The sequence below is a fragment of the Vicugna pacos genome, chromosome 10 (genome assembly GCF_048564905.1).
Source record: "Vicugna pacos chromosome 10, VicPac4, whole genome shotgun sequence".
Lineage (NCBI taxonomy): Eukaryota > Metazoa > Chordata > Mammalia > Artiodactyla > Camelidae > Vicugna > Vicugna pacos.
Genome location: NC_132996.1, coordinates 24,382,178 through 24,401,904, shown reverse-complemented (window position 1 = coordinate 24,401,904; position 19,727 = coordinate 24,382,178). Strand labels below are relative to the sequence as shown.

General features: G+C 55.4%; 2 protein-coding genes across 4 annotated transcripts in view; both read left to right on the top strand.

The window, feature by feature from the left end:
* CAPN5 (calpain 5) overlaps positions 1-13,146 on the top strand; it is a 50,594-nt gene extending 37,448 nt beyond the window's left edge. For all 3 annotated transcript variants that reach the window (XM_072969121.1, XM_072969120.1, XM_072969122.1), the window contains 9 exons: positions 2,230-2,422; positions 3,304-3,497; positions 4,134-4,211; positions 5,624-5,819; positions 6,497-6,619; positions 7,710-7,906; positions 8,803-8,918; positions 9,483-9,619; positions 10,588-13,146. In XM_072969121.1, coding sequence (XP_072825222.1) covers positions 2,230-2,422; positions 3,304-3,497; positions 4,134-4,211; positions 5,624-5,819; positions 6,497-6,619; positions 7,710-7,906; positions 8,803-8,918; positions 9,483-9,619; positions 10,588-10,770 — 1,417 coding nt within the window. In that variant the 3' untranslated portion in view covers positions 10,771-13,146. The remainder of the gene's footprint in view (positions 1-2,229; positions 2,423-3,303; positions 3,498-4,133; positions 4,212-5,623; positions 5,820-6,496; positions 6,620-7,709; positions 7,907-8,802; positions 8,919-9,482; positions 9,620-10,587) is intronic.
* Positions 13,147-15,392: 2,246 nt separating this feature from the next.
* The window catches only part of MYO7A (myosin VIIA), an 83,227-nt gene continuing 78,892 nt past the window's right edge, over positions 15,393-19,727 (top strand). Inside the window, exons 1-3 of the mRNA XM_072969159.1 lie at positions 15,393-15,547; positions 15,762-15,875; positions 17,409-17,472. Coding sequence (XP_072825260.1) covers positions 17,455-17,472 — 18 coding nt within the window. The 5' untranslated portion in view covers positions 15,393-15,547; positions 15,762-15,875; positions 17,409-17,454. The remainder of the gene's footprint in view (positions 15,548-15,761; positions 15,876-17,408; positions 17,473-19,727) is intronic.

Here is a 19,727-nt window from a genome sequence, read left to right as displayed (position 1 = left end):
CTCACTGGGCATCCCCCTTGTCCACCCATCAGTCTGTCCACCTGACTGTCTAGCCCTCCTGACTTTGCTGCCCCTCCTCCTGCTCTGTGCCAGGCTCTGGGTCCCCAGCACAGGCATGAACAAAGGTTTGCTGAGCTGTGGAGGGCTTCAGGGCACAGTGACCTGCCCAGGCCCACGCAGGACAGGTGCAGACTTGGGGCAGGAAGGCCCGTGGGGTCAGAGACCAGCCTGCCAGCTCTGTGGGAGCCTCTCCCTGCTTCCTCCTCCCAGGCCCATTTGGCACTCTCCTTGAACAATGTGTGTGTGTGTGTGTGTGTGTGTGTTTGTAAGGAAAAGGAGAAACAAAAACTACCATCATCAAAAACAAACCTCAGAAAATCACATTGGCCGATTGCCTTTGTAATCCTAAGACGGCAAAACCCAGCCCCTTGTGGTCACTTGGTTACCATGGTCCTTGGTGCAGGCGCCTCTCCTCCCACCTCCGGGAGACCCGGCCCGTCACTCAGTGGGCTTGCCCATTTGTCAATTTGTTTGTTTGTTTTTTTAATAACAGTTTTATTATTTTTAAAAAATTGTCTAAAATATAATATTTATCATTTTGACCATAGCTAAACAAATGGTTCAGCTACATTCACAATGCTGTGTATCCATCACTGCTATCTATACCCAATTCTTTTCATCATCCCCTTCGTAAGCTCTATACCCACTCAACAGTAACTCCCCATTTGTCCCTTTTCCCAGCTCTGGGACATCCTCTTTGCTTTTTGTCTCTGAATTTGTCTATTCCAGTAGCTCATGTAAGTGGAATCCTTGTCCTGTGTCCACCTTTTTTCAATTAGCATAATGTGTTCAAGGTCCATCCACTGTGGAGCCTGTCTCAAAATTCCATTCCTCTTTATGACTGAATAGTATTCTGTTGTGTGTGTGCTGCATTTTGTTTATTCATTCATCTGTCTGGTGGGCACTTGGGTTGTTTCCACTTGTTTGCTATTACAAATCATGCTCCTCTGAACATCCGTGTACAAATACCTGGTCAAGTATCTGCTTTCAGTTCTTTGGACTAGATACCCAGGAGTGAATTGCTGGGTCATATGGTAGTTCTGTGTTTACATTTTTGAGTAATCACCAAACTGTTTTCCACAGGGGCTGCATCATTTATGCTTGCTGGTTTTTTAATTTATTTACATTTTAAATTATAAAATGAATGCCTGTCTATTATAGCAAATCCAGAAAATAAAGAAACTGTGCAGAGGGTAATAAAACTCTCCCATACTCCTGTGTATTCTCCCAGGCCACTGCTCTCCCCGTCCCTGTTCTGGGCCATCTGAGTTGATGGGGCAACTCATCAGGACCTGCATGACAGTGTCGCCTCAAAGCCCTGCCCTCTCTCTGTGTCTCCAGCTCCTCCCCCAGGTCCTCCCCCACCACTGGCCCCTCTTTTAACATCTTTGATGCCTCTTTTGTTTGTACCTTATAAGACCTGTGCTGCTGTTCTGTGGGCATGTTTCCAATTTACATAAATGATATATTGTTATACATCCCATTCCACTTCTCACAATCACACTCAGCACTCTGCCTTTAAGACCCCAACCCTTCTCCTAACATTTAAATAAGGAGCCACAGCTTTGTCCCTAGCACCTGATATGTTGCACATAGTAGCTGCTTAACCTTTTTGAAATGGATTATTGTATACATTTTAAGCATGATTGGAATCCAGCTATATGGCTTTTGCAAAAGTAATTAAACCAGCACTAGCGTTTTCCCTGCAGTAGGAATTCTTTTACAGTGTTTCTTTCATTGGCTGCTTAACGTTCCAGAGTTGAGATGCAACATTAGCTTTTAATACGAATTCCCAGTTGTTCGACATTTAGGTGATTTCTAGTTTTACGTTGTTATAAATAGTGTTACTCATCCAGAATTGATGTGACAAAGGACATGAGCTTTTAACCGTTTTGGAAAGAATTGTTAGATTTCTGGACAGCTAATATTTGAAAATGGGGCTGTGAAGGCTAAGGGGAATTTGAGTGACAAACTGGGATGGTTCAGTGGGACAAATGTTGGCCTGGGAGCTGGAGACCTGGGCTCTAGTGTTGGCTCTGTTGTGTGGCCTGCTGTGTGACCTCAGCAGTTCACTTGACCTCTCTGAGTCTCAGAAATCTCCCCTGTAAGGTGAAGGATTTAGATTGGCTGGGAAGTGTGAGCTGGGAATCCTTTCTACATTGCTTCCAGGCTGGCCGGTTGTTACCAGGCCCTGGACGGAGGCAACACAGCGGATGCGCTGGTGGACTTCACAGGTGGCGTTTCTGAGCCCATCGACCTGACCGAGGGTGACTTTGCCAATGACGAGGCCAAGAGGAACCAGCTCTTTGAGCGCGTGTTGAAGGTGCACAGCCGGGGAGGCCTCATCAGTGCCTCAATCAAGGTGAGAACCCTGAGCCAGGCCCCAGGGCCGGCCCCTCCCCTTCATCGACCCTGATTGAGGTGGGGGGTGACTATGGCTTCCCAGGTGGAGCCCCTGCCCAGGGTTGGCTCATAAATCCAGACCTTCAGCTTCATGGTTGGAGGGGAGCAGTTAGAGGGTCCAACCCCCTCCCGAGTGCTGGACAGCACAAGCCTCGGGCCCCCTGCCCTAACCCCACACTATGGAAGGCCTTGCCCACACTCTTCAACTAGTGTTCCCCTTTTCCAGCCCTCTCTTATTTGGGTGATGAGTGTCTATGCATCCGAGTGTCCCTCAGTCAAGGTCTGAGGCATTACTAGCTACGAGGCAACCGGAAGAGAGGAAGGAGCCCCTACTGTTCACAGGCACAGGCCTGGGTCCTTCAAGAGGGTAGTCTTATTTCATTGCTCATGCTTTGGGTAGGAAAGTGAAGGCAGAATTTGAACCTAGGTTTGGCTGATGTAGTGGTTTGTTGATAAAATGACTCTGGAAAACTAAAAAGCCCCAATTTGCTTATTTCTGTGGTGTAACCTACGTGGTGTAGCCATCTACCATGGTTGATTTCAAGCTAACATTTTAACAACCAGATTGCACAACTGAGCCAGTGCTAGTAGTAGCTAGTAGACTGCAGCGCACCCCTGTGCTGACCCCACTGTAGTCCCTTCCTTTACCCTACACTGCGGCTTCCCTTAGACTTTGTAAAGAGCTCTGAACAAGGAGCTCAGGCCCTAACCATAGAGGAAAGAGGTCTCCCCTTTGTGTGGGGCGCCATTCCCTCCTCATCCTGTAGGGGGCGGTGTGGCTCCCCATCTCCAGCTAGAGCCTGACAGCCCATGCCCCTGAGCAACTGTGTCTTCCTGCAGGCAGTGACCGCAGCAGACATGGAGGCCCGGCTGGCGTGCGGCCTGGTGAAGGGCCATGCGTACGCCATCACTGATGTGCGCAAGGTGCGCCTGGGCCACGGCCTGCTGGCCTTCTTCAAGTCAGAGAAGCTGGACATGATCCGCCTGCGCAACCCCTGGGGCGAGCGGGAGTGGAACGGGCCCTGGAGTGACACGTGAGGCCTGGGGCAGGGGGTGCAGGCCTGGGGCAGACCCCAGGTGGGTGGACTGGGGGTATGATGGCTTGGGCAAGGACAGGGCAGGCTTCCTGGAAGAGGTGGCACTGCAGCTGGGCCTTGAAGGGTTTGAGGGGAGGATGACATTAGGAGGAGATTTGGGAGCAGGCATGTGGGGATGGACCCAGCAGAGGCAGAGGTCTGGAGGTGCAGACAGTCTGGTGAATAAGTGGGGAGGAACGCAGGGAGGGAGGCCACCAGGGGTCAGAGTGGGAGTGACTGCCCTGTGCTCGGCTCATGGTCCTGGTGAGGCCAGGAGAGTTGCAGAGCCCAGGACCCCAGTGAAGGCACCCCCTCCATTGAGGGTCACTCTTCCCTTGCCCCTCAAGCTGCAGCTTTGCTGCCAGACTTCTGGGTCCCTGGCAGGGTGGCAGCCCACGGTTTCCTGCTAGAGTAGACAGACAGGGCTTCTTGGAGAGGGGCTGGGCACGGCCCTGGGTGCCCCAACCACACCCACCCTGACAGAGGCCTGGTGCCGAGCTGTCCCTCGTGCCTCCTCTCCCTTGCCAGGGTGGCCCTGGTGGGGGCCCTCCTCTCATACTGTTCCCTCCTCCCTCCCTTGTGCTCACATCCCAGCTCAGAGGAGTGGCAGAAAGTGAGCAAGAGTGAGCGGGAGAAGATGGGCGTGACGGTGCAGGATGACGGCGAGTTCTGGTGAGTGTGCTCCTGCCCCGGGTGGGTGTCCAGGCCTGAGGGGGGAGCCGCCTGTGTGCTGGGCAAGAAGCACTGCACAGGGCTCTAGGAAATGCCCCACCGTCAACTTGCCACGTGGCCTTGGATACGTCACGGCATCTCTCTGGGCCTGTTTCCCCCCCTGTAAAGGGAATTGGGCAGAAATAGGCCCTTTCGTCCCCATAGTCCCCACTGCCCACCTGAGGGGACCCTGGGCTGCTCTGGCCCCCAGGCTGAGCCCTTGGCAAGTAGGCCAGGGTACCAGCAGGTGGGGCATTGACTAGAGGGCACACTGGTGGCCTGATCCCGAGAGCAAGTAGGGAAGAGGAGGGGCCTCACGGAAGAGCTACCTCCTAAGCTGAGAGTCTGGGTGCAAAGGGGCTCTTGGGGGTCAAGGACAGAGACCCAGCCCAGAGGCAAGAGAGAACAATTGGGTTTGTGAAGAGTGAGTTCAGGGAGGTGAGGAGCGCTTAGTGGGTTCGTTGTGGAGGCTAGGCCGGGAAGGTGGCAGCAGCCTTGCTTAAAGAGCATGATTGTGATTCCTGCATTCATTCACTCCCACACTTAGTCCTGACTGCGTGCCAGGCTCAGTGTCTTTCTTCAGCAGGACACTTGAATAGGAGGTTCAGCCACTTCCTGGAGTGGCGGTGGTATAGGGCACCCTGTGTGCAGTGGAGGCCATGGGGGCTCCAGGCAGACCCAGAGGCAGACGGTGGGGATCTCGGCACCCCAGTGAGGTCCCCTTCTGCAGCAGCTCCCCTGACAGCTGGGCTCTGGTCTGGGCTCCTGTAGACAAGATCCGCTTGGCTAAGTCTGGTTCAGGGCACAGCAATAGAAAACCTTCATCAGGAAAGGGCTTCTTCTTAAGGCCTTTTTCATGTGTCCACTCTTGACGCACGTACGTGCGCGTTCTCATACGTGTGCACACTAGTGGTGGGGCAGGCACGTCCCCTCCCCTGATGCAGGCTCCTGGAGGCGTGGCAGCATCCTGGCCACTGCAGTTTGCTTCCCAAGGGGTTCTTACCACCAGTTTATTCAGGTCTCACAACAGCCATGGATGATAATGGATGGAAGCATGCTTTATAAACTGTAGAGGGCTGTACACATTAGTTATGCATACTATTAATAATTGTAACAGCCAGCCTTTGACAACTCCTGTCTTCTGAAAGTGGTAATACGTGCTTTTATTGCATTACTTCATTCCTGTGCTAACTCTGCGAGACAGGCAGCTGCTGTTAGATTCATTCCCATTTTACAGATCAGGAGACTGAAGGTCCGTGTGATGTCATGTCCACACTGGCTACTGTGTCGGCTGTGGTTCAGAGGCCCTGGGGCCAGTGGGAAGGTGGGCTGGAGTCAGGGGGACCGGTGGCTCAGCTCTTTGCCATGCCCAGGATGACCTTCGAGGACATGTGCCAATACTTCACCGACATTATCAAGTGCCGCCTGATCAACACGTCTTACCTGAGCATCCACAAGACGTGGGAGGAGGCCCGGCTGCGCGGCACCTGGACGCAGCATGAGGACCCGCTGCAAAACCGCAGTGGGGGCTGCATCAACCACAAGGACACCTTCTTCCAGAACCCACAGGTGGGTGTCTTCAGGGATCCCTGCCCTGCCCCTGGAGCAGCTGCGGGTCCCTTGTCACTGTCCTGCCACAGACTCCTGAGTGGAATTGGGTACATCCGTGTCTGTCCGTGGGCCTTGGTGCACCCATTTGTACAGTGGGGTACCCGTGGGGCATGTCTGGGTGGTCATGTAGCCCCAGCCTCACAATCTGACCTGCACGTGGTTGAGATGAGGACACTGGGGCTCTCAGGACTGCTGAGTATCCTGTCCAGAGTTAAGGGACATTTATTTAGAGGCTGAGCCGGGGGCTCAAACCCATATTTCCACATACAGGGCTGCTCCTTCTGGGGGAACTTGGCCAGGCTGGGTCCCCGCAGGACCCCCCCGCCCCAGCCTCCTCAGTCGTGGCCCTGAGAGCTGCTTAGGCCTCATGCCTGGTATGCCTTCATTGAGGGCCAGCTGCATGCAGGCTTGGAGCTGAGCATCTTTCAGCTCCCAGAGTCCTCCCACCTCATGTGCAGGGTGGGCATTGTTGGCTTACCTCACAGATGAGGAACTGAGGCTCAAGAGGTGATGTGATTTGCCCAAGCTCACACAGCTGAGCTGGGCCTGGCTCTGGGCTGAGCTTCGGGGAATCAGTGAGCCTACCTTCGGAGTGATCTCACTGCCTCATCCCTCTTCCTTTGCTGTACCTGCAGTATATCTTTGATGTCAAGAAGCCAGAAGATGAAGTGCTGATTTGCATCCAGCAGCGGCCGAAACAGTCCACCCGCCGGGATGGCAAAGGTGAAAACCTGGCCATTGGCTTTGACATCTACAAGGTGAGGCCAGCTGGGACCTCAGCTCTGGGTGAGGAGAGTCTGGGCTGCCTGGGCCTGGAGAGAACATTAGAGATTACTTGGGCCTCTGGCGTCACCCCTGCCACCCTGACCACGTTTGCTGATGCCATGGGCGTACCATGACATGGGCCTTGTTTGGATCCCACCAAGGCCCAGCCTGCCTTGGGTTGGCTCCACAGGGGCTCTCAGCCTGATTTCTCGCTGCCCCAGACCTACAGGCTGTTTGAATGGGGCATGGGAGCCCCCCCGCTGCTCCCTTCCTCAGGGCTCTAACCCCCTGAGTTGGAGGCCTTGCTGCGCACTGGGAGGAGGCATCGTGGGCAGAGCCAGGCAGCCCACCCACTGGCCTGGGCGCCGAGCTCTCCCGCATGCTGTGATGTCCCGTGTGTGATGACTGTCAGCGTAGTGGGCCACCATGGGCTCGTTAGACAGAAAGACTGTAACGAAGCCATGTGCATGTGCTAGGCCCTCAGTCTGAGGCGAGACTCTGGCATTTGCCGTCCTGGGTCATGTTGTGACAGTTTGTTCATGTTGGTATGTTGGGACAGTTGTGTGCTGACATGTTGTGACTTGGTCATGACATGACCTTCACTGATGTGACTGTAGCTTATCATGGCGGTTGTCCCAGGAATTGTGTAGCATGTCCTGGTAGCTGGTGATGTCATTTCAGGGACACAGGCTGTGACTTGGGCAGAGAGTGATATTTAGCTATGTTGTGATGTCAGAAACTCCCTGGACATTGTTACCAGGGGGATTCCCATTGCCACCCACCTCCTACCGGCTTTATGAGAGAGAATTCACACAACATATGATTCATTCATTTAAAGTGTTTTTGTAGAGTTGCGCAGCCATCACCACAATTTCAGGACATCTTCATCATCCTAAAAAGACCCCCACACCCTTTAGCCATCACCACTGGATCACATCCCCCTCTCTCCCCGCCAGCCCTGGGCAGACCCTCCTCTACTTCTGTCTCTGTAGATTTGCCTGTTGTGTGTGGCAAGGGGGAGATGTGGAGTGGGGTGTGGGGTGGAGTCGGGGCTCTGTGTGACCCACGCCTCCACCCCGGCAGGTGGAGGAGAATCGCCAGTACCGCATGCACAGCCTACAGCACCGAGCTGCCAGCTCCATCTACATCAACTCCCGCAGTGTCTTCCTGCGTACAGAGCAGCCCGAGGGCCGCTACGTCATCATCCCCACCACCTTCGAGCCAGGTCACACTGGCGAGTTCCTGCTCAGAGTCTTCACTGACGTGCCCTCCAACTGTCGGTGCGTGGGGGCTGGCTGGGGGCCAGGGTTGCAGGGTCCGGGTCCACACCAGTCTGACCTGCAGTCTGCAGCCCAGAGATACTCAGTGTCCGCCCGAGGCATGGAGCCCGGGCCTCCAGCCTCCTGGGCTGACACCAGTGCCCATCTCCCTCCTCTCTCCTCCTCTGCTCCCTATCCTAGCCTCTCTCCACCACATGCAGGAACAGCTGCTTACATGTGCAGAGCACTTCACAGTTTATGAAGAAGCTTTCACTCATCTCATTTGCTCTCCCTGAACCCTGAGTAGGAGGCCTGATTCCTCCATTTTACAGATCAGAATTGGGGACCGAGGTTGGGGGTGTTTTCTGAGGTCAGGTAACCAGTGGTGGAGTTGGGCTAGGCAGACTGCTGAAACCACCCCCGTCCCTGCTGCAGTGTAGACCTGTGGGTCCCATGTTGCCCTTGCCACCCAGATTTGGTGCTCCCTGCCCACATCCTAGACTGGGGAGGCAGCTTGTGGAATCAGAGGACCTCGGTCCTACCAGTCTGCGCTCCCTGGCTCTCTGGCTGTGTGGACAAGCCCCTTACCCTGGTGAGCTTTATGCTTCCTAATCTGTGAAATGGGCATAATGATAGTCACCAACTCCAAGGGCTTTGTGAGGGTTAGAAATAACATCTGTAACATCCCAGCAGGGGGCTTGGCACACAGCAGTAAACTGCTTTTCTCTTGTGGGGGAGTGGACAGCCTTGGGTAGGGATGGAGCAGCAGGGACTCATGGGGGTTGATTTGCCCAAGATGAGATGTCTGGAACGAACATTGCTCCTCCCCCTGCCCCACCCATCTTGAATCCCCTCACCTTCCACTTTCCTGGCTCCTCTCCATCACTTCCCCCCTCTTCTCCTCTGCCCTGCACCAGGGAGCTGTGCCTGGACGAGCCTCCCCGCTCCTGCTGGAGCTCCCTGTGCGGCTACCCCCAGCAGGTGACCCAGGTGCATGTCCTGGGAGCCGCTGGTCTCAAGGACTCCGCGACAGGTGAGCTTGCCTCGAGAAAGCCCCCAGGCCTCCTCTTACTCCCCAGCCACAGACACAACCCCCAAAGCTCTCCTGCTCTCCCTCACTGAATGAACAGACCTATCCTGATGTCCACTCCCGGCCCAGGCCTGGGTTGAAGCTGGAAGCGTGAAGAGGAACAGGCCTCCTGCCCTCGATGGCTTCTAGTGTGGGTGGCAGTCAGACACAGGGCCAGGCAGCTGGGAGGCAGGGCTCAGGGAAGGCTTCTTGTGGGGAGGTCTTTCCCCAGACTGAGGAGGTATTAAGGTATGAAGCCTAGTGAAGGGAAGTAAGGAAGAAAGGGGGCAGGGGGAGCAGCATGAGTAGGGGGAATAGCATGGGTAAAGGTCTGGAGGCCAGAGACCAGTGTGCCCCCCACCACCCCGGTCTCTGGAAGTTAGGAAGCTGGTCGGGCTCTCGTCTCCCTCCTGAATACTTGAGCCCAGCTTCTGCTCTGGAGAGGGGGTCTCACCTCCCAGATAACTGTCTCATGCGGGCCCTGCTGCAGCCCCCACCCTCACCCCACTGCCCACTCTGGCTGTCTAGGGGCCAACTCTTACGTGATCATCAAGTGTGAAGGGAACAAAGTCCGCTCGGCTGTGCAGAAAGGCACTTCCATGCCTGAGTACGACGTGAAGGGCGTCTTCTACCGTAAGAAGCCCAGCCAGCCCGTCGTTGTGCAGGTGAGTCCGCCTGTCCAGGGGTCCCTCCGGGCCCTGGGCTGATGCTTTTCCCCTCAGAGTGGCTGGGCCCAGCATGGCGGGGCCTTTGACTCGGACCCACTCTGTCCCTGACGAGGTGTGGCCTTGGGGATTCTCCTGCCTGCCCCTTCTGGCGCCTCGGAGTCCCCTCTGTGGGGCGGGTGAGTTGGATTCGCTGGTGAGATTCTGGGACACAGCAGGGTCAGTCTCCTGGCCAGGGACAGTGATCCTCTCTGCCAACCCGGCTCCAAAACCTTGGGAGTTGATCCTTCAATTCCCCTGTAGGTGGGGCCGCCTGAAAAAGTTGTACTGTCGTGGTGGCCCGTGGGGGTGGCTGTTGCCAGAGAGCAGGGGGTCAGAAAGCCAGGGGCCTGGCCGTAGGCTTCCTTCCCCTCTCAGGCCAGGGTGGCCACAATTCTGAGCTCATTAGCAGGAAGCCCTCAGTCCCCTGGGCCCAGGCCAGCATCTCTCCAGGTGAGAAGCCATCTGTAAACAGACGTTCGGGTGCCCTGGGGGAACAACTGTAGGGTTTCCAAGCTTTCCTAACACTGGGTCCCAGTGGATCAAATCACAGACCCAGTGATGTTTGGGGCTACAGGGACCCTTAGGGGCCACTGAGCTAACCCTCATGTTAAATTAAAGATGGGGAAACTGGGACGGGGGTGTATTGCATCCAAGGTCACCCAAGGTCAACAGCAGAGCCAGTAATGAGAGACTTAACTGTATATGGGGAAGGGAGCTTTGACAGATGGGAGGAAGCCTGAGGCTCTGGAAGGGGCACAGCCTTGCCCAGCATCCATGGTGAGGCAGAGGTGATGCAGGGCTCCTCTTCCTCCACCTGGCTTGTGCAGCAGGAAGGAGATTCAGCCCTGCCACCACTGCCAGCACCCCCACACACCTGTACTCCTGGGCTTAGAGGTGGCCCCCAACGATCCTTGGTCTCCCCCCAGATCTGGAACCACCGAGTCCTGAAGGACGAATTCCTGGGCCAGGTGCACCTGAAGGCTGACCCAGATGACCTCCAGGCCCTGCACACCCTCCACCTCCGAGACCGCAGCAGCCAGCAGCCCAGCGACCTGCCGGGCACCGTGGCTGTTCGCATCCTCAGCAGTGCCTCCCTCACGGCTGTCTGATACCTGCCCCTCTCCCTGCCCACAGTTCTCGCCTCCATTTGCACGTCCCCAACCAGGCCAGGGACTAGCCTGGGAGCCCAGACACTAGGGTCCTTTTCCCAGCTTTTCCACTGACTTGCTGTGCGACCTTGGGAGGTCTCTGCCCCTCTTTGGTGTCCTGAGGACCCCAAAGCATTCCCTTCTCATGGAGGAGTCTTCTTGCCTAAGGTTGAAAATAACCCTGCCTACCCCAGCTGCCACCACGGCTAAGGGACTCTATCCGTTGAAAACATTTTCTCAAGGCCCTGCTATCTGCCATCGGAGTGCCAAGAAGATGTCACTTGTTTACACACAAACTGCCACACCCAAAAGGCCCACTCTTGCCCCTCATGCCCTGGGCCTGCCCTGCTGCCCCAGGCTTGCTTTCTCTGTCACTTCCATCTGGTTTTCTAGCCACCTTGACAGGACTCGGCTCTTGGGATCCTGCTCAGGCTGGAATTTGGGAAATGTGCAGGTAACATCTGTCTGTTCTCTAGTCCCGTCATTTATTTATTCAGAGGAGATTTGCCAAATGAGTAAACGATGCTCGCGAGACTCCAGATGGAGCTGGGCCCCTCCCTGCAGCTCTGGGAGACCTGGTGTCCGTCCTGGGCCTCGCCTTTGCCCTCAGGTCCTCTCAGAGGCAGACGCCCAGAGGAGCTGCAGCCTCCTTCTCTGCCCAGGTTCTCATTTCATTCCCATCCTCTGGTTTAGGGTCCCTGGAGAGTTGGTGGCAGTGGTGGTGAGGAAGGGTGGCAGCCTGCCTGCACTGCCCTGATGGGGGAAGGAGTGCGTCTGGTGTAGTGGGCCAGGCCGTTGCAGGGCAGGGTGGGGACCCGAGGGGAGGCACATAACCCCCAGGGCCCCCTCTGCTGCAAGACCTGGGCTTTTTCTGGGAGAAGGGACTCTTGGGTGGTGGTCTCAGGCCTGCCAGAGGCAGGTCACACATTGGACTTGGCGAGAGATGGGTAAATCCATTGACTGACCAGAGGCCTCTCCCCCAACATTCCCCTCAAAATGCAGCCAAGGAGGCTACATCCCTCTTGCTGTCTGGACCAAAATGCTCCTTTTAGTCCTCAACGTTTTATATTCTTTCTGTTTTAACTCTCAATTTTAACCAGGGGTTTTTAAAGGAAACTGAAAGCCTGAACCCTTTTTTCTTCTTAAACTCCAGTTGCTGTGATCCTCTGATTTTATTTTGATTCTGCTTGGGGAGGGGCGTGGGCAAGATCATACCTTCTCAGAGGAGGTCTGGAGGTGGGGGAAGAGTGGGTTGTGTACTGGGTTGTTTTGCTGGCACTGACTGTGTTCTTGGACAGCGTTGGTGCTGTGACCAGATTTGGGTCTCTTCTGTGCCCTTCCAGGGTGCCAGACCAGGTGACGTAAATGAAAAAGTCCAGTTGGTTCAAGATCAGGAATTCCTGTGGCCTTGCTGGGAATTCCTTCAGGGAACCTGACTTTTTGGCTCTAGATCAGCTGTTGGGGGCAGCGTCCTGGCTGGCTGTGCTGGATTCTTGACTTTGCCTCCTCACTCTGGCTGGCTCTGCCCCTGTGTCCTGGCCCTGGGTCACGGGAGGGGCCAGGAACTGAATGACACGGAGAACAAGAGGATTCCTCCTCCAGAAGCTGGGATTTCCCCTTGAGAACCTGAGCCTAGGGCCAGGACTTTGCACGTGACCAGGAGCAAGTCGCTTAAACCTCCTGTGCCTCGATTTCCCCCTTCTGCCAAGTGGGGCCAACGATTCTTGTTTGTTAGCACTCTTCCTAGCAAGTGCTGAATAAGGGCAAAACAGTACCCTTTCTCTATGTCTGTCTGTGTGCGTACACACTATACACAGTCATGTAATCACCACTTCTCAGTATCTTCAACTCCCGAGTCGGGTGGAATGGCGAGGGCTGGGTGAGCCAGCCTGGGAACTCTGGGGCAGACATGTCGGTCTTTGCTTAGCCACGGCCGCCTGGGCTACCAGAACCAACTGGCAGGCCTGTGTGGGCTTCAGCTGGGGTGCTGGGTACTGCACGCCCCCACCCCCCGCCGTCTTCTCAAACAGAATTGGTCTGGCAGCTCTGCCCTTGCTTCCTGAGCTTCTGGGTGGGCCAGGCTGGTTCCTGGCTGTGTGGAGATCCTGGTCTCCAGGAGGCCCTGGGGACTGGGCAGGTGAGAATGGGACTAGAGGATGGGTTGGGGAGGTTGCTCTGTTGTGCCCTTCAGCCCACAGAGGACTCGAGTCCCTATTTGCAGATGGATGGGATCCCCCATTCCATACCACCCTGGCCTGGGCTTTATTGCCCCTAGGGCTGAGCACAGGGTCAGGGGAATGGAGACCTGTTCTCAGAATAAATGTTACCACAATTCTAGCAAGGCCTTCCTGTGTCTCTCTGTCCCTGGGGGGGGGGCAATGAAGGGAATGTTTCCCAGGCCTGGGTGACTGTCCTCTGGTCAGAAAGCCATGTGAGGGAATTACTGCTGAGGCTGGACTCCGCTGCTGCCAGCCTGGTGGGACTGTGTCCTGACATCATTGGGATCATTCAGTTGTCCCTTCACCTGGCCCTGTCCCCAGGTGAAGCGCCATCCCAGGCACTGGGGGTGTGGTGAAGCAGCCACCAGGCCTGCTCTGGGGCAGCCTACAAGCCAATGGGGAAGACAAATAGAAATACCCTGATCCTGACAAAACGCCACGCAGAGAGCTGGTGGTAAGGCTGTGTGGGAGTTACCGGGTGTTTCCTGAGTGCTGGGTGAGGAAGTCCTCGCCCTCATCCCTTTCTCTGCATATCCTTTCCTCTGGTCCCAGGATGGTTTGCAGCAGGGCAGCTGCGTGAAGGGCGGCCCAAAAGGAGATGGGCTTGTGAGGGCATGAGTGGATGTAAGGGAATCAGAGTGGAGGCTGTTGAGGGGGAGATGCGGGCAGCTTGAGCCAGGAAGCCAGGGTGGGTGGTGCGGAGAAATGGGATGATTTTGGAAGTAAACAGAACTTGATGACTGGGTTGGAGGTGAGGAATAAGGGAAAAATAAATGAATCAAGACCAATGCTTTAGATTTCCCCACAAGACTGAGAGAGGACCTCAGCATAGCGCCTGGCCCCTGGCGGGTGCTGAGTACATTTCAGCATCTGGAGATAACTGCACACCATCCCCTGCCACTCCCTGCCCATCCCACCTGCTCAGACCTGCGTTCTGCCTGGGGCAGCACGTTCCTCTCCAGGTCTCAGTTTTCCCATCTGTGGAAGGTTAACACTACTTGCCTGCCCAGTCTGGGAGGCTCAGCAGGAGATGACTGGAGTACAAAGTGTCCTGCAGTGAATCCAGGAGTGGGGACAGTGTTCAGGAGCAACTCTTGCCATGGGCACCTGGCCAAGCAGATTCCAGCACCCAAGGGTGTTCAAGGGTCAGGACTCCGGTCAGAGGGCGCACCAGCCCCTGTAGAGCCTGAGTCCCAGCACTGTCATTTCTCACTCTCAGTTCCAGGCAGAGGCTGGATGTCATGTTCAGCCTTGCTCTCAAGGGGGCGCCATTGGACAGCTGCGCCTGTGGCCAGGAGGTGGCGCAGTTGGGCCGTGGGTCCCCACTGGTCAACCCCTATCCTTTGGGTGGCAGCCAGGTGGCCCCTTCCCTGTAGGCACATCCCAGTTTTGGAGACTCTGAAAGAGCGTTTCCCTCCGCCCCGGCCAGAGTGGCCCTGGAGAGGCCCACAGGGCTGGGGCAGCTGCCAGGTTCGCTGCAGGCAATGGGCTGTGACGTGCAAGGGCCAGGTCTCAGCAGGGAGTCCTCGATATCACTGTCTTCTATGATGCAAATAACAAATATTTTGTTTACTCGTCCTTGTTTACCCTCCTCCTCTACTTGAAAATCGCGTTTTCTACTTCAGTTTTCCTGTGTCTCTGGTACATGCAGGGTTGTTCCCAATCAGCTGGTTTGAGTTTCTTGGATGTTTAGAGATAACATGCATTCCCCATCCCCTCAACCCTGCTGTGCAACCCCCACCCCCGAACCCCGCCCAGAACAAGCTGGGGGCAGTGGTGAAGTGATGAACTCCGGGGGAACACATCTGAGGGGAGCCCTCAGGAAGGGGCCTGGGGCAAGGGCGTAATATGTTCAGGGATGGGGAGAAAGGGCCAGAATGCAGGTCTTGCTACTTGCTGCCCTGCCTTGCCTGGTCCTTTGCTCTCAGAGCCTCAAACAGCCATCTTGAGATGGAAACAGGCTTGGCAGAGGGCAGGCAGGGGCCGAGATTCAGCAAATCAGTGACCAAATCAGGATCAGGAGGTTTCCTGCTCAGGTGCTGCGAGAATAGGAGGTGTTACTACAAATGGCAGGAGGCGGCTGAGGGGTGGGCGGCCCCAGACCCGGATCTCACACAGGGCAGCAGCATGGCTGAGAAAGAACCCAGTGACCTTGCCTCCCTGCTGGGCGGCACAGAGCCCTGGGCAGCACAGCCCGCCTCCCATGCTGATGTCACGACACGCAGACCTTGGAGGGCCCTCTGACTCCGCCTCCTGGGGGAAGGCACTGGAGTGGGGAGGAGAGGGCAGCAGTGCCGGCCAGATATCTGCCCTAGGCAGAAAAGGAGGGCCTGAGAGAGTTACACAGTAACAAAAAGACCCAGAGAGACCCCCAGAGCAAGCCACGGAGCAAGACAGGAAGAGGAGAACTGTGTCTGCAGATTGTCTCAGACCTGCCACCCTAGCTTCCCGAGCCCTCCATGCAGGCAGCAGCTGTGGCCAGGCTGGTGGGCAGCTGAGAGTGGGCATCTGGGACCCAGGTAAGGATGGGCTGCCTACTGTCCTGGGCACTGGGAAAAGGGTTTGCTGGACTTCAGGGGAGTCAAGGGCTTGGGCCACCCTGGAGTGACTGCCCCCGCAGCCACTTGCTCCTGTCTGGGCCCCCTGCTGTCTCTGACCAGGGCTAGGGCGGAGGGGCGGACATGCTGTGGGTAGCAGAGAGAGTCCTCTGTCCTTGTCTCTTTATCTCCTTAGGCCTCTCTCAGACACTCTCCTTGGATAAGTCACTTCCTTCCTCCGGGCCTCAAATTAACCATCTGTGAAATTGCACTTTGAAGCCTCACTGGCTGAGGTTGTTGGAGGAACAAGGTAAAATCAGGCACAGGTGTAGAAATGTGGATAGAGTACTGTGATCCCTGTTGTCCATTTGAAAAGCAATTAACTTGAACATGGATTAGTTTTTATTTTTAGAATAAAAAAATGTCTATCTTGTAGCATTTTCCTTACAGGTGGCCCTTAATTTCTGTGCCCCTGCCACCCCTTTCCACACCCCAAAGCCCTGAAGACCCTGGTTCTGCTCCTGGCTCTTGTGGTTCACACTGTACAGGAGGCCAGCACCAAAGCTGGGCATCCTCTCCAGATATAGCTCCCCATGGCAGCTGTCTGCTGGCCCTTGTCAAATTCCATTCCCAACCAGGCACCCAGCCTGGGTGCAGGTCTCAGAAAGGACTGTGTGCCTGCTGTATCTCAGAGCTCCAGGGCATGGGTCAGGGCTCAGGTGTCAGGCAGTGTCATGGGCAGAGGATCAAATGCCCCAGCGCCTTGAATGGACCTTGTGAAAAATTGATGCTCATCCTGGGAGGCAGTTAGGGGCCCAGAGGGGCCTCATGCCAGGGCCTGTGGGTTGGGGCTGCCTCTGATCAGCATACTCAGTCCTCCAAGTCCTTCCTGAGCCATCTCTGGGCCTGGCCCTGTGCTGTGTGAGGTGATGGCTGAGCCCTAACCCTTCCCTGTGTCTACTCTCCTACATTGTGGGCAGAGGTGGGGACAGATCCCAACCAGACAACAAATCCATATAGTCAAGGTTGGATAGAGGGAAACATCAGGGATCTTGGCAGCCTGGGGATGATCAGGGAAGGCTTCCTGGAGGAGGTACCATCTGAACTGAGCCACGAAGAAAAGGTGGGAATTTATTAGCCAGCATTCCAGGCAGAGGGGCCAGTGCATGCAAAGGCCAAGAGGTATGAAAAAGGCTGGCCCATTTCAGGAATAGTGAATGCTGAGGCTTGTAGGGCCCGAGGACAAGACTGGGACAGGAGGAAAGCAGAGAGAGGTAAGATGGAGACACATAGAGCTTGGCCTTAAATGCAAGACTGGGGGGATTAGAGCCTCCATCTTGAAGGCAGGGCCGCAGGGAAGGCTTTGGAAGGGTTTTAGGCAAGGCGCGCCATGAGCAGGTCCTGTTTAGTCTGATCCTCCTCTTGGGCCAGGCTGCCCCTTTCACCCACACTCCTGGGGCAGCCCTGAGCCCAGTGGCCAGGCACCACATCCTAGTTCTGAATTTGCCCTGCCCTGCTGTATGACCTTGGGCGAGTCTTGGTCCCTCTCTGGACCCCTTTGCCCACAGGTCCAGGGAAGGGTCTGTCTAGACTTTCTACTTTGGGAATCTCCGAATAACAGTGATGAGAAAAGAGCTCAGCTGCTCTGGGCAGTGGAGCTGGTGACAGCAGCAGAGGCTCAGGTCACACAGGCTGGGCTGTGGCCAGAGGGAGAGAAGCCAGGGAGGGTTCCCCAGAGGGAGGGGGAACTGCGGCTTTGGGAAGAGCCCAGGTGACCCCAGCCAGGCTCGATGCTTCCAGGGCTGGCCTGCTCAGAGGCTTGACATGCTCTCTCCCCCTACAGAACCGTGTCTGGCCAGGTGGGCAGCAGGAGCATTTGATAAAGGACAATGGTGATTCTTCAGCAGGTGAGTGCTCCCCGCACCCTAGTGGTCTTCATCTTTCTGTGCCAGGAATAACCCTGTTGGGTGGCTCGTCCTGTCCCATCTCATATTCTCTCATCCATATGCTTAACAGTAGGACACCCTCCCCAAACTTTTCTTCTAGAAAACTCCTATCTATTCTTCAAAACTCAGATGTGAAACTTTCCCTGACTCTCTCAGGCCTGGTCTAGAACTGTTTCCTCTGACTTGTCTGCTGGGGCCTCCCTTTCTCCCTGCTCTCATCTTACTGGTTAGAAATTATTTATTTACACACATCTCTGAATCCCCAGGTATTCCAGGTAGTGGAACAGCATGTGCAAAGGCCCAAATGGGGAAGGGGAAGAGGAAGTTGGCAAGTCTACTGAAGCCAGGCCAGAAAGGGCCTTGAGCCTGCCTGGGGGGCAGCGTGTATGGGATGACATGGCCAGAGCTGAAGCCCTCTAGGTAGTATGGTGAAGAAGCAGAGGTGTTGCCCCCTCCTGAATCCTTCGTCCGCACCCCCCACTTCCTTCGCAGGACCACATTGCCCCTGACCCTCAGCCCTTCCCCGTGATCCGCCTGAGGCTCTGATCTCCTGGTCTCCTGAGCCAGGAATGTGGGCCCTAAGCCAGGTCGGCCTGGCACCAGGCCCCAGGGCTGGTGGTGGAGGTGTGTGCTGCGGAGGCTTGGTCAGTGCCTTCCTGTCCTCCAGAACCGTCAGGGGCTACTGGGCAGCTGTCCTGCAGCTGCGTGTTTGTGTGTGAGTGTGAGCTGTTGATGAGTGGGCAGACTTTGGGCGCGTTCTTCAGCCCTCCTGAGCCCCAGATTCCTCACCTGTAAATTGAGGATAAAACCCCTCCTTTCCCACATGGTTGTAAAGATCAGATGCCACGAAGGCATCAGATGCTCAAAGTGCTGCTTCTTTCGCCTGCCTCCCGGGTCCGCCTCCCACCCCCCACCTCTTGCCTCTCTTTCCTTGTCCTGAAACACTGTCTGCCCAAGCGCCTTACCCCCCTTTCCCTGGCTGACTTCCCTGCTCTGCCCACATGAGACTCTGGTCACACTCCACCTTCTTCCCCTGTCGACCTGGGGCCTCCTGGTGTGCCTGGAAATGGTGGATGGCTTCATCCTGCTCCCCACTGCCTCCTCAGCCCCGCTCAGAGATGGGGCTCTGTGCTAAATGAATGATTGTGATTACACCCTCATTTGGTCCGAGGGGCTGGGGTGCGCAATGATACCTATCAAAGGGACTTTTGAGAGTAAAATGTCATAACACATGTAAAACTCAGCCCAATGCTAGACACAGCTTAGTAAAGATTAATTGCCATGAGGACGACTACTACTAAAATCATCAGTCGTGTTCCTGAGTAGGAGAATCTCCCATTCTTTTCTCTCTCACTTTATTTGAGATAAATATTTATTTGGAATAAGTTCCTTGAGGAGACCTCAAAGAATATGATGATTCTTTCCCCATGTGTACAGTGTCCCAATGTGGGACATACCAGTGACGGATACTCACCCAACCCTCCTTCCTCCCCTCCATTCATCCATCATCCCAGCCTTTTGAGCCCCCATGGAGTACAAGGCACAGGAAATGCCTTCGTAAAGATGGGCTAAGAATCCAAATCTCTTCACTCATGAAAAATTTTTATTCATTTGTTGAGGGTTTTAATTCTTCAAACATAGCATCCACATTGGTTCTACCGTGTGCCAGGCACTCTCTATACCTGATCTCATTTTATTGTCATAGGGCTATGAGGTAGGGATCTTTGTGTCCATACTGCAAGTGAAGAAGGTGAAGTCAGGTAGACATGAGCTAGGGCAGGTCCAGGCAGGATAGGGAGCCATGCTGGTGAGGTGGGCAGCACACGGGGAGAGGAGACCTTGTTAGGGGGCTGCTGTGCAGGGCACAGAGCAGGCACAGGGCTTAGGGGAGGAGAGGTCAGACTTCTGCCGGGTGGCATTTGCAAAACACGGGCTCTTTCTTAGGGACCCTGTGGTAGACTGGTGAGACTCATCATGTTAGTGGCTTTAGGGGTGGGGTGGGAGTGCCTGAAGGTTCCTAGTGTCCAGAAGCCACCTCCTCCAACCATGTTCTCACCCAGCAAAGTGGCACTCGGCCCCTTCTCTGTACCAGGCTGGGCACAAAGGATTCAGAGACAGACTGACTGCTTCTTGTCCTCTAGGACAAGACAAAATGGGGAGGCAGCTCTGAAACACAGTAAGGATGCCCACAAGTGGAACTGTGATAGCAGGCACCC